This window comes from Cervus elaphus, chromosome 28 (genome assembly GCF_910594005.1).
Source record: "Cervus elaphus chromosome 28, mCerEla1.1, whole genome shotgun sequence".
Lineage (NCBI taxonomy): Eukaryota > Metazoa > Chordata > Mammalia > Artiodactyla > Cervidae > Cervus > Cervus elaphus.
In genome coordinates, this window is record NC_057842.1 from 12191620 (window position 1) to 12205920 (window position 14301).

The following is a 14301-nucleotide window of genomic DNA, read 5'->3' on the forward strand; positions in this document are numbered from 1 at the left end:
GGCTCTTGGTCAAATTCATGTAGATTTATTTGTAAAGGGGTTAAAAAGTCAGGTGGCATCATCTACATACTTCCCTTAACCAGACTCCACAGCATTTTCTATCAGGAAAATTTCAGACTTCCAGTGACCCATCACTTAAGAGTCCACCTGCCAATGCAGGTTTAATCCCTGGTCCGGGAAGATCCCACATTCCATGAAGCAGCTAAACCCATGTACCACAACTCGTGAGCCCATGTGCCACAGCTGCTGAAGCCTGTCTACCCCAGAGCCCATGCTCCACACCAAGAGAAGTTACCAATGAGAAGCCCGAGCACCACAACTAGAGAGCAGTCCCCGATCGCCACAAATAGAGAAAGCCCACGCAAAGCAGTAAAGGCCCAGTACGGCCAAAATTAAATAAATAAAAATTTTAAAAAGAAAAGAAAATCACTGAATACAGGTTTGCTTGCAGTGTGTAAATTGCAAAATAAACTTGACCATGAAGTGGGTAAAACTTAGTAAGCTTTAGCTCATGAATGAAACATGTTAAAGAATCAGCCCAGTTAGAGTTCTCACCCTTTGAAGACACATAATAGAATCGGCTAGATATGGACTTTACAAGTATCCAGGGATTATTACAAAGGACAAAACTATTTTGCTTGATCAGTGGATCTCTACAAACGTTTCATGCATGCATGCCAACCCACTGCTTCTCTTCTTTATTCATTTGTGCTAGGTTCTGTATTAACAGACCTTTTCTTCCTCTTCTTTAGGCTGATGTGGTTTCATTTGAAGAAATAAAGAAGTATATTAATCAAGAAGTTCTGAGGATTTTTGAAGGTGAGGTTTGCTGAGTACACATTTCTGAATTGTCCCCGCTTCCTCCTTCCCCTCTGCTGTCGACAATCTCTCCAGCAACGTTCGTCCAAAGATGCTGTGCACCATCTGCCTTAAGAGGTGGCCTGTCCTAGGATGGGGCAGCTCAGATAGGAGCTTCTTACTCACATGGAGCTAAGTCTGCCTCCCTGTAAGTTCTCTCCTTATTCCTGGTCTATAGCCACCACAGGGAAAGGACCTTCTCTTCACACGACAGCCCTCTGAGTGAGCATCCGCAGTACCTCTCCTTAGTCTTCTCCTCCATGGAGCAAACATGTCCGGTTCCCCAACGTCATCACCCTGGAGAAACGGCCCTCATTCTCCAGGAGTATTGTGACCAGGCAGAGGAAAGTGTCTTTAGATCTAGACCAGGTTCAGTGAACCATGGCCACCAACCCTGTCTACCTGCCTCTCGTTGTTGTTATAGCCACAAGCTAAGAATTGATTCTACCTTTTTGGCAGATGGAAGGAGGTGTTTGCTTGCATGCCAAGTCGCTTCAGTCATGTCCAACTCTTTGCGACCCTATGGACTGTAGCCTGCCAGGCTCCTCTCTCCATGGGATTTCCCAGGAGGGGGTTGCCATTATCTCCTCCAGCTTCTCTTTTGTCTCCCACATTGGCAGGCAGGTTCTTTACCACTAGCGCCACCTGGGAAGTCCATGGAAGGAGGATACATTTCTAAATGTTTTTTTAATCAAAATAATATTTCATGACATGCGAAACGATCAGAAATTCAAACCTGTGTCCATAAATAGTGTCCTAGGAGTGCAGTCACACTCCTTTCTTTATTATTTTCTCTGCTCGCTTTCATGCTGGACAGCAGGTTTAAGTATATGACAAGGACTGCGTAGCCTACCAGGCATCAAATATTTACTTTGTGACCCTTCGGCAAGAAAGCTTTCTGACCCCTGATTTAGCACTTCAATAATGCAGCCTAAGATAGTGTTCCTTAAGAAAAAGTGTCTGTATCACACTGTTGATTCATTTTGACTTTTAAGTGAACTAACAACCCTCCATCCACCTTATAGAAACTTTAAAAAAATTGAGTTTTTCTCATTATGCTTTGTGTTCATTTTTTAAATGTAAGTGTGTGATTCTTATGTCTATTTTTACTCAACTTCAAGTGATTCTCGTACATACATTGTTCCAACCTGAAAATATCTTTTGGAATCTTGTCTTGTTGTAGGGCAGGTTGCCTGACCCTCATAACTTTGTGTCATCTCTAAATTTCATAGGCACGCCATAATTTTTAATAGAAATGTTGAGTTAAAAGGATTAGATTCAAACACCATTGAGTTCCTCCTGCCCATTCATAAAGCATCTATTTAATCTATTTTAGTGAGCTCTGAATCCAAATAGTTGTCTTAAAATCTAATCCACATTTCTTTATTTACAAGGATATTACATAATTTTGTCAAATGGTTTGCAAAACTCAAGATTATTTCCCTCAACTATGAGCTTAATAAGGTGAGAATTGCCTGTAGAAAATAAACCCACATTGGTTCATGGTTCCTGCTTTGCTAAGCTAAGTACATACACTGTTGAATTTTCCAGGGAGTAAGATTACAGGATACCCCAAGTTCATCTTAAGGCTTTCACTGCCAGCATGGAGTTATCATCTCTCCAGGAAGCCTGATTATTTTAAGCAGAAATTAGTAAGACAGAACAAAATGTCAGCACTTGAGTGGACATCATCTTATTTCACCTGAGCACTAGAGAGAGAGCAAAGTAGCCCAGGGACTTAGGTCGCTTCAGTGACAAAATAGGAAAAAAAAAATGTTTTTTCAAAGGTCATGAATTCATGCTGCTGATTTCATCTTGCTGTCTACTAAGTATCTTTATCTTGCTCTGACCTGATAGTTTTTAATACAATTATTCACTCTTTTTTTTTTAGTTATGAGTTTTCTTCTTGTAATTTTAATGTTGCCCTTATATATTAGAAGCTCCTTTGCTTTTTTGACTTTAGAATCAAACATCGTGAAATAGGCTCCAAACTTTGCAATCCAGACATTCCCCCACAACAAGCATCCCTCAAACATCTGAAAAGGAAAAAGACATCTCAAACTCTCATGGAAACAGTGAGAAATAATAGAGGCATAGGCAGGCCAGGTAATTTGCAGGATTCAATGCAAAAGGAAAATGCAAGTGCATTGTCCAAAAATTATTAAGAATTATAAGAAAGCAACAGCAGAACATTAGACCAAGCAGGGGCAACCTTCTGAGGGTGGAAGGTAGCACATCTGTAAAGTCAGCCCCGAAGTCAGGACACCTGAGACCTCAGGTAACATCTGCGTCTTTAGTGGCCCAGAACCTTGAGAAGGGGAAGCCCCCGGTGGCTCAGACAGTAAAGGATCTTCTTGCAATGCAGGAGACCTGAGTTCAGTCCCTGGGTCAGGAAGATTCCCTGAAGAAGGGAATGGCAACCCACTTCAGTATTCTTGGATGGAGAATCCCATGGAGAGAGGAGCCAAGGGCTGCAGTCCATAGGGTCACAGAGTCAAACATGACTGAGCATACCACACTCACATGCACACGAACACACGCACACACACACACACATTAGTACGTATTATCCTGCTCTCGTCTTTCAATATATCTACAGTAAAGATATTAATTTATATATGCATTTGTATACATGCTCTATACGGTCAGCAAAAACAAGACCTGGAGCTGACTGTGGCTCAGACCATGAGCTCCTTATTGCAAAATTTTGACTTAAATTGAAGAAAGTAGGGAAAACCACTAGGCCAATCAGGTATGACCTAAATCAAACCCCTTACGACTATACAGTGGAAGTGATGAATAAATACAAAGGATTAGATCTGTTAGACAGAGTGCCTGAAGAACTATGGACAGAGGTTCGTAACCTTGTACAGGAGTCAGTGACCAAAACCATCCCAAAGAAAAAGAAATGCAAGAAGGCAAAGTGGTTGTCTGAGAACGCCTTGAAAACAGCTGAGAAAAGAAGAAAAGTGAAAGGCAGAGGAGAAAGGGAAAGATACACCCAACTGGATGCAGAGTCCAGAGAACAGCAAGGAGAGATAAGAAAGCCTTCTTAAGTGAACAATGCAGAGAAATAGGGGAAATTAATAGAATGGAAAAGACTAGAGGTCTCCTCAAGAAAATTAGAGAGATAAGGAAATAGTACATGCAAGAATGGGCATGGGGAAGGACAGAAAGAGTGAGAACCTAACAGAAGCAGAAGATATTAAGAGGAGGTGACAAGAATGCACAGAGGAACTATACAAAAGAGTCTTAATGACCTGGGTAACCATGAGGATGTGATGACTTACCTAGAGCCAGACATCTGGAGTGTGAAGTCAAATGGGTCTCAAGAAACATTACAACAAACAAAGCTAGTGGAGGTGATGGAATTCCAGCTGAGTTATTTCAAATCCTAAAAGACAATGCCGTTAAAGTGCATCACTCAATATGTCAGCAAATTGGAAAACTCAGCAGTGGCAACAGGACTGGAAAAGGTCAGTTTACATTCCAATTCCAAAGAAGAATATTCAAATTATCATACAATTGTCCTCATTTCACATGCTAGCAAGGTAATGCTCAAAACCCTTCAAGCTTGGCTTCAACAGTTCATGCACTGAGAACTTCCAGATGTACAAGCTGGATTCAGAAAAGGCAGAGGAACCAGAGATCAAGTTGCCAACATCCATTGGATCATAGAAAAAGCGTGGGAATTCCAAAGTCATCTGCCTCGTTGACTACAGTAAAGCCTTTGTGTGGATCACAACAAACTGGAAAGTTCTTAAAGATACGGAACTACCAGACCACCTTACTTGCCTCCTGAGGAACTTGTATACTTTGGTAATGAGTCTCCTTACCAAAGCCCCAAAACCAAGAAGGGAAGGTCCTCGTCTCTGGTCTTGAAAGAAGCTCCTGCCATTATGTGCAGTTCTGAGAATAATAAACCACCTTTCTCTTTGGCTCTTCCTTTATCTCCCCCCAAGGCTGAGCCAGGGCAACCTCCGGGGTCTCGTCCTCCCCAGGGTCCACTCTGCAACCCCCAAAACTGACCAGCAGGAGAGACAGCAGCCTTGACACCTCTCTTCTGCCTCACGTCAGGCCTGGGGTGATGGTTTTGGGGTTTTGTTTCTTGGGTTTTTTTCTTTTTGGCCATGCTGGGTTTTCAGTGCATCATGCCGGCTCTCTAGTTATGGCACGTGGGCTTGGTTGCCCCACAGCAGGTGGGATCTTAGTTCCCTGACCAGGGATTGAACTTGCATTCCCTGCATTAGGAGGTGGATTCTTAACCACTGGAACACCAGGGAAGTTCCAGGCCTGGGATGTAGCTGGGCCCTGGGACCTTGACTGTGGTCAGAAGGAAGGAGGTGGCTCCAGCCTGGCCCAGCAGGTAGACTGAGCAAAAAGCATGGTCACTCTGGGTCCTCCTGGCACAAGCCACCTCCTCCAGCTGAGAAAGACCCAGCCCACCTTTCCTGGGGACCAGCCTGGAGGCTCTGGGGCTCCAGGGTGGCTGTGGTCATGCCCCTCTGATGACCGTGACCTATTTGGACAACAATCCCTTTGTTCCCCCAGACAAGCCAATTCCTCTGCTCCCTCTTCCTGTTATTGCAGAGGGGAGGGGGCTGTTTCCCCCACTTCCAGGCTCCAGAACTGAGCTGAGTCAGGAGAAGAAGCAACAGTTAGAACTGGACGTGGAACAATGGACTGCTTCAAAATTGGGGAAGGAGAATATCAAGCCTGTATCTTGTCACCCTGCTTATTTAACTTATATGCACAGTACATCATGTGAAATGCTAGGCTGGATGACTCACAAACTGGAATCAAGATTTCCAGGAGAAATATCGACAACCTCAGAGAAGTAGATGATAACCACTCTAATGGCAGAAAGCAAACAGGAACTAAAGAGTCTATTGATGAAGGTGAAAGAGGAGAGTGAAAAGCTGGCTTAAAATTCAGCATTCAAAAAATGAAGGTCATGGCATCTGGTCCCATCACTTCATGGCAAATAGATGGGGAAACAATGGAAACAGTGACAGACTTTATTTTCTTAGGCTCCAAAATCACTGCAGACAGTGACTGCAGCCATGAAATTAAAAGGTGCTTGCTCCTTGGAAGAAAAACTATTACAAACCTAGACAGTGTATTAAAAAAAAACAAAGACATCACTTTGCCAACAAAGGTCCATATAGTCAAAGCTATGGTTTTTCCAGGAGTCATGTACAGATGTGAGAGTTGGACCGTAAAGTAGACTGATCACCAAAGAATTGACCCTTTTGAACTGTGGTGTTGGAGAAGACCCTTGAGAGTCCCTTAGACTGCATGGAGATCAAGCCAGTCAATTCCAAAGGAAATCAGTCCTGAATATTCACTGAAAGGACTGATGCTAAAGGTGAAACTCCAATACTTTGGCCACCTGATGCGAAGAGCTGACTTACTGGAAAAGACCCTGATGCTCGGAAAGATTGAAGGCAAGAGGGAAGGGGATGTCAGAGGATGAGATGGTTAGATGGCATCACTGACTCAATGGACTTGAGTTTGAGCAAACTCCAGGAGATAGAGAAGGACAGGGAAGCCCGGTGTGCCGTGGTTCATGTGGTCACAAAGAGTCGGACACGACCTAGGGACTGAACAACAACAACAAATGTGTGTATATACATATCATCTCATAGGAAGACAAAATTGGAGATGTAATTTTTAAAAATATTTGCCACATCATAGTCTCTATTTCTTGCACTCTGCTTCTTTCAGTTTGTTTAGGTCTATCATACAACTTAGAGGGTTCCCTCAGCACCAGTCATCCTTAGCCATCTGCTCATACAAAAGCATGGGTTCTAGAAAAAACTGATGGACTATTAGGCGTGAATGGTGGTGTTGCCAACCATGAGCTTTACTGTAGGTAGTCTAGTTGGGTTTTTTTCATTGCAGGACCCTCAGCTTCAGTGTCTTGAAGTCTCATTCTGATCAGATTCCCCAGAGGAAACATTTGCACTACCTGCCTGGGGAGCTACCGTCTGGGGAGCAGGGTAGGAGGCTCCTGCTGGGGCCTCAGCTGCAAACACTGCAGTTTCCATCTCTTCTCCTTGTTCTCAGCCTGGAAGCCTCAACACAGTCTGTGGTCTTCCGTGCAGCGATGGTCTGTTTACACTTTTCAGATAATAAACCTTCAGGCTGGAATTGGGAGAGGGCAGTGAGCCAACTGCACAAGCAGAGAAGGGGATTTCTAAGACCATTTCCTAAACAGGCTTCCAACCAATCTCCCTCATTTCAGTTCCCCTCCTTCACCCTCACTTCCACATGTAACTCATGCAGTCAATTCTAAATATTTTAAAGATTTTATGGTTTGACACAGGCTGTCCCTCAGCTTCCAGTGCAAAGATTTGATTTTTGTGAGTCTGTGAAGTTATCCACACTCCACCATCTGAGAGTTTCCAGAGTTTAATGTCATCTCCTTTCATGATGTCATTCTCCTATTCTCATGGTTTTATGCCTTTAAAAATAATTTACCATTGTTTTTGTAGGGATGTAAGAGAGTTAAAGCAGACACATGTGTTCAATCTACCATCTTTACTCATAATAACATTTCAAAGCAACAAAGGTAACAAAGGATTAGATCCAGCCAGAGTTAGATGTAGCAATAACAACCCTTGAGTCATGATGAGCCCCTGAGCGAATATGAAGCCACCGAATGATACTGCTGAATTAACAGTTAACATGAAACTGGAAAATCATTCTTAAGATATGAAAGGAAATTGCTCTTCTGATATTTTTGTTCATTAGGAGATAACTGTATTTAATTTTGGTTTCCACATTTAAGAGATAAATGGAAAGCCCCAGAATAGTAGAACCAAAACGTGATTTATAGAACAGATTACCAAGCCTATGAATAAAAGTTACTTAACCTGAAGGCCAACACGTAACAATATTATCAAATTGATGACTGATTTCCCAAGGGAAATCGCTCAGTAACTAGTCTCTGTTTCCATAATGGAGTAACAAAAGAAAATAAGTTGAAGCTCTATCAAGAAAATGGGCAATTAAACATTTGAATGGGCTTTAGGAGAAAAAGATGGATCTCTCTTTGAAAATATTTACAAATTCTATCTCTGAAATAGAAGGTAGACCATGGGTTAGATGATGTCTGAATGTCCCTTCCTTCTCTGTCTGAGGTACTTTATCACCACATTAATATTCGTGTCTGCTTGATATTAACGAGCCCTTTCTCCACGGAAGGCCCTCCCCTGGTCTCATCTGTTAGAATGACCACTGTGACTGCTGTGGGTTTGCCTTGGCAGACGGGCTCTGTGTGTCTGCTTTATGCAAGCTCCTATCCAGACTCTTTAGTTTCCTGCCTCATTAGAAAGTGCAGCCAAAAACAGTTTATTGACCAAAGATCCATGAAAACAGAGGAAAAACAATTAAGAATACAGGCCTTTATAATTTATTTACTCAGAAATGTATTACTTAAAATTATAGAGCATTAGAGTATGGTTCAGAGGAAGTAATTACTTTTATGCTAAATGACTCTTCCTGAGTGTTTCTTAAAGCTAGATAATTTACAACTCGAAGTAATTATTTAAAAAATTATTGATGCCCTGTAAATAAATTCTTCAGTACCATTTTTCTAGATTCCGTATATATGTGTTAGAATACAACAGTGGAGAAGCAGACATAGAGAATATACTTATGGACATGGGGAGAGGGGAGGAGAGGGTGAGATGTATGGGAAGAATAACATGGAAACTTACATTACCACATGTAAAATAGAGAGCCAATGGGAATTTGCTGTATGTCTCAGGAAACTCAAACAGGGGCTCTGTATCAACCTAGTGAGGTGGGATGGGGAGGGAGATGGGAGGGAGGTTCAGAGGGGAGGGGATATATGTATACCTATGGCTGATTCATGTTGAGGTTTGACAGAAAACAGCAAAATTCTGTAAAGCAATTATCTTTCAATAAAAAAACATAATAAATTAAAAAAAAATACATCGGGATGGGGATGTAGTTGGGAGGGGTGTTCAGGATGAGGGACACATATACACCCGTGGCTGATTCATGTCGACATATGGCAGAAGCCACCACAATGTTGTAAAGTAATTAGCCCCCAATTAAAATAAATTAATTTTTAAAAATTAAAAAAAAAAAACTGCCTTGCTGAAAATATTTAAAAGCACCAAAAGCAAAGTACTTGTAAATTCAATTCACATGTTAAAGAGGAAGAAGTAGTGATAGGAATATTTTGTTTAGACATTGAAGGCATTCACAGAGGTATGTCTCAAATTAAGAAAAATTGTACTGAAGTATATATCTATCTTTTAAGTGCAAAACAATAACTAATATGCAAAGTTTCAAGCTGTAAACATTGAATTTCATATTTTTATAAAGTACTCAGTTTACAATTAAAGATATCCTATCTGTATTTAATGGGATGATTTGCAAAAATGTAAATATGTATATATTAATTGCAAATTTGTTTTATATACTGTTACTCAAAACAGATGTATTCACATCAACCAAACATGCCCCAGATAGAAAGGTAATGAAAAGTGTTACTGGAAAGTCAGTGACTTAATGTCACTTTTAGAGATGAGCTATCAGTCCCCTTTGGTCCCCTTCATCACAGTCGGTAAATCTTCACTGGAGATTCTGGTCCTGTGGATACTGTCCTGTTTCCCTTCTGGCTTTTTTTTTATTTCAGAATGTGAGTGTAGGGTGATTACTCTTTTGGTAAGTACAGCTAGTACTCCACGTTTGTTGGAGCTTTTTCTTTAATAATTCTATTTGAAAATAAATTTGCTTTACTTCCTAAGCAGTGTATGGACCTACATTTTTTTAAAGAAAATTTTTTATTGAAGCCCATTGAAAAATAGGTTACTCTCAAGAGTAACTTGTTCTTTATCAAAAATTTATAAAACAGACGTATCTGTTTAAGTGAAAAATATCTTCCAAGTTGAAATAAAACTCCACTGAGTGAAAAGTGTGGAGAAAGCTGAGGTACCTCTTTACAGGTCTCTGTGATCTGGCCCTGGTTTTTCCTAGCTGGCAGCTATGGATTCTAATGTGTTACATTTTGTCCTTACTTGCAAAATTAACACTAATATAATCAGTAAAACACTTGTCTGGAATTCTTCACATGAAAGATTCATTTCTTAATACTTATTAGCTGTATCTTCAAAAAATTGTGGTTAGTTTCACAATTGAAATCATTTGAATTTGCTTTTTAAAGAAAATACATGAAAAGAATACTGTTTCTTTTTGTCATAGCAAGGATATGCCCCCCTCCAGTTTTCTGTTTTAAATCTAGTTGTGTATATATTAGGTTTGTTAAATATGAGCTCTGTAAGTGTGTTACTCACTCGGTCACTTCTGACTCAGACACTGTGGACTATAGCCCGCAGGCTCCTCTGTCCATGGCCTTTTCCTCGCAGGAATACCGGAGTGGGTAGCTGTTCCCTTCTTCAGGGGATCTTCCCAATGACATAGTGGTAAAATATTGAACATGCTTCCGAGGTGAAATTTAAACAATGGTCTATGTGATATTAATAACCAAGAATTCTATAATAATAACTGTGACTTGATTATTAGAAAAATAATTCTGAGAATAATTACATGACAGATTTCTAGTCATAAAATAAAGCTTATCAGCAGATAATCATTATAGTACATGGGACTTATAAAAACATGGATAATAGTTGTTACTGAAATGATCATGTCTCTCAAACTGTCTCCATGATCCCACAACAAGAGAACTGAATACAGAAAATGTTAGGCCCTATTTATAGAGAATGTTTAATTTAGTTAATAATATGACTTGTTTAGGAATTCTAGAGTGAAAATTCTTATTTATATTTTCAAATTTACCTTTTTGAAGTTCCTCATTTTTCAAATTCTTGAGTTAATTAACATCCCAATATAAAATAAAAATAAATAAAATAATAAAAAGCTAAATGTCAACCAAAAAGTGGCTATACTACATTGTAGTCAATGTATACTACATTGTATAGCCACTTTTTGGTTGACATTTAGCTTTTTATTTTATATTAGAGTATATAGTTGATCAAAAATGTTGTGTTAGTTTCAGGTGTGCGGTAAAGTGGTTCAGTTATATGTACATATGTACACATGTATCTATTCTTTTTCAAATTCTTTTCCCATTTAGACTGTTAGGGAATGTTGAGCAGAGTTCCTATGCTATACTGTAGGTCCGTGGTTGTTCGTTTTCCATGCAATAGTGTGTTGATGTTTGACTCCACCTGTGAGGATACTCTCACAACCCGCAGCCAAGCTCTCTGGAGCCAGCACTCTGGGCACAGTCCTAGCTGCCGTCCATCACCTCTCTGTTTGGGTCCCCGATGACAGGCAGCCTGGTAGATGAACCAAGGGCAGGTGAGAGTGCTCTGTCCTTGAGAAGACTTAGGATGTGTTCAGTGCATAAAGGTCACATCACTCAACACTGGCAACGGATGTTCAAATGTTCTGAATAACTTGTCAGCTTCCTGCAATGTGTGTTCTCAGTTTCAGCATCTTCTTGAGGCTCACAGAAAGGTACAGAGGCTTTTTGCTGTTTTCACCGTCTGCAGTTGACATTCCCTGGGCACGTGCTTCTCGGCACCAATGCTGTATTTGTTCCTTTGGCCAAATGAGATATCCTTCCTGTTGAGACTTAGGCTGAATAATGGAACTAACTGGAAATCAAACCAGAAAAAAAAAAAAGAAGAAGAAGAAGAAGAATGAGGGTGTAGTGTAAGACATTTTATTTTAAAAGTATACATTAGTTTTCGACAAAGTAAAATATTAGCCCATCTTAGAAATTAAACCGGAGAAGGTGATGGCACCCCACTCCAGGACTCTTGCCTGGAAAATCCCATGGACGGAGGAGCCTGGTGGGCTGCAGTCCATGGGGTCGAGAAGAGTCGGACATGACTGACTGACTTCACTTTCACTTTTCGCTTTCATGCATTGGAGAAGGAAATGGCAACCCACTCCAGTGTTCTTGCCTGGAGAATCCCAGGGACGGGGGAGCCTGGCGGGCTGCTGTCTATGGGGTCGCACAGAGTCGGACACGACTGAAGTGACTTAGCAGTAGCAGCAGAAATTAAAACAGTGCCATGAAATCACTGTGATGGACATCTTTTCAATAAATAAACCTCTTTGTCAATAATGCGGCTTTCTGACCTGTGCACCCTGCTGTGTTTGTTGATTTGTGGCTGCGCTGGGTCTTGGGTGCTGCCCATGGGCTCTCTCTAGTTGTGGAGGGCACGGGCTACTCTTCTTGCAGTGCCCGGGCTTCTCTTGTTGCCACGACAGGCTCCAGGTTCGTGGGTTTCAGTAGTTGCGACACAGGGGCTCCTTAGCTGTGGCTTGCGGGCCCAGTAACTGCGCTCGAGAGCCCTAGAGCACAGGCTCAGTAGTTGTGGCGCATGGGCTCACTTGCTCCGCAGCCTGAGGAATCTCCCCGGACCAGAGATTAACCCCCTGCCCCCTACATTGGCAGGTGGGCTCTTATCCACTGTGCCATCAGGGAAGTCCAATAATGCAGTTTTGTTCAATGCTATAAAGTGTCACCTACCACATGAGTTACCTATTGCTGCATAAGAAAGTTTCTCAAAACTTCAGTGGCTTAAAACAACAGTGGTTATCATCACACGTTTTTTCTGGGTCAGGGACTTCCTGAGTTGCTTAGTTGTGTGGTTCGGACTCAGTCTGTCATGAATTATGTTCAGAGTGCCAGCTGACGTTCCCTGAGGGCTTGGCTGGGGCTGGGAGAGCCACGTCCAGGCTCACTCATGTGGCTATCGGCAGATGGCTTCAGTTCACCCCTATGTAGGTCTGTTTGTGTCCTCGGGATGTGGCAGCTGGCTTCCCTCAGAATGAGAAGCTAAGAGAGAATGCAGCCAGGAAATCAGCAGCCTTTATGAATTAGTCTCCCGACTTGCCTTTTTCCTATTCATTAAAAGTAAAAGAAAGTCCAGCCCACACTCTGTAATAGGAGGGTTAGGCTCCACCTAATTCCACTCATGGGGTAGCAAAGAGTCAGACACGACTGAGCGACTGAACTGAACTGAACTGAATTCCACCTGGAAGAGAGTGTCAAAGACTTTATCAGCATATTTTATTTTTTTCATTATTTTTTTTTTATTAGTTGGAGGCTAATTACTTCACAACATTTCAGCTCAGTGGGTTTTGTCATACATTGACATGAATCAGCCATGGAGTTACATGTATTCCTCATCCCGATCCCCCCTCCCGCCTCCCTCTCCACCCGATTCCTCTGGGTCTTCCCAGTGCACCAGGCCTGAGCACTTGTCTCATGCATCCCACCTGGGCTGGTGATCTGTTTCACCATAGATAGTATACATGCTGTTCTTTTGAAACATCCCACCCTCACCTTCTCCCACAGAGTTCAAAAGTCTATTCTGTACTTCTGTGTCTCTTTTTCTGTTTTGCATATAGGGTTATCATTACCATCTTTCTAAATTCCATATATATGTGTTAGTATGCTATCAGCATATTTTAAATCACCACAGGCACGTTCACAGTATTGCTGGAAAGAGGCTTAAATTTATTATAACAACCATTTTTTAAATACGAACCTGAGTTGTCTCCACAAGTCATCACAGAGGTTAATCAGGTTCTAGGACGTTGCCCACTAGGTTGGCAACATCTCTGAATCACTGAAGGACCTCAGAGCCTCTCATTGTCACAACTTACCTGTCTTCATGTTGAAGCAACCTTGTACAATTGTTTTACTTGAACAATCAAAAAATCTCTTAGCAGTCAGACCAGTTGGTAAACTAGACGTACGTAAATTGAAAACCAAATCAGCTTTTGTTGAATTTCATGAGAAACAAATTTGAAAACTTTTGACATACAAAGTATTTCTGTAACGTGATGTATTATTTTTCCTTTCATCAATGAAGAGAGGATGGCCGTGTTCCTATCCCAGCTCAAGCTCCCAGCAGCAATGCTGGCTGCTCAAGCTCATGGGAGGCCTGGGCCTCCAGGCAAGGATGGGTTACCTGGACCTCCTGGAGACCCTGGACCCCAAGGTAAGTCTTCAAGGACAATATTCGTTTACCAACTATTTCACTCTCAGTATATATAACATGCTAATCACAGTTAAGTCAACAATTATGTATATTAATATACAATTTTTGTTTATTTGCTGTCATATCCAACTCTTTTGCAACCTCATTTCCTTCTCTAGAATATATGTTAAAAATATGTATTAATACATCAAAAATATGTAACTAGATTATATATATTTGGTATATATTTTGTATAAATTTGTTTGTACTATACATTTAATATAGGATATCTTGTTAGTATTTGACATTCCAGAAATAGATTTTTAACTATTACTCATTCAAACTTAAAAGCTGATCATTATCTGCTAATCTAAATGTATTTAATAATTTTGCTATGATAATAACAGCAATAATATGTCATTATTTATCATTATTAACT

General features: G+C 41.0%; 1 protein-coding gene across 1 annotated transcript in view; it reads left to right on the top strand.

The window, feature by feature from the left end:
• COL19A1 (collagen type XIX alpha 1 chain) overlaps positions 1–14301 on the top strand; it is a 417920-nt gene that overhangs the window by 386797 nt on the left and 16822 nt on the right. Inside the window, exons 47-48 of the mRNA XM_043890428.1 lie at positions 753–819; positions 13755–13883. Of these exons, the coding sequence (XP_043746363.1) occupies positions 753–819; positions 13755–13883 (196 nt within the window). The remainder of the gene's footprint in view (positions 1–752; positions 820–13754; positions 13884–14301) is intronic.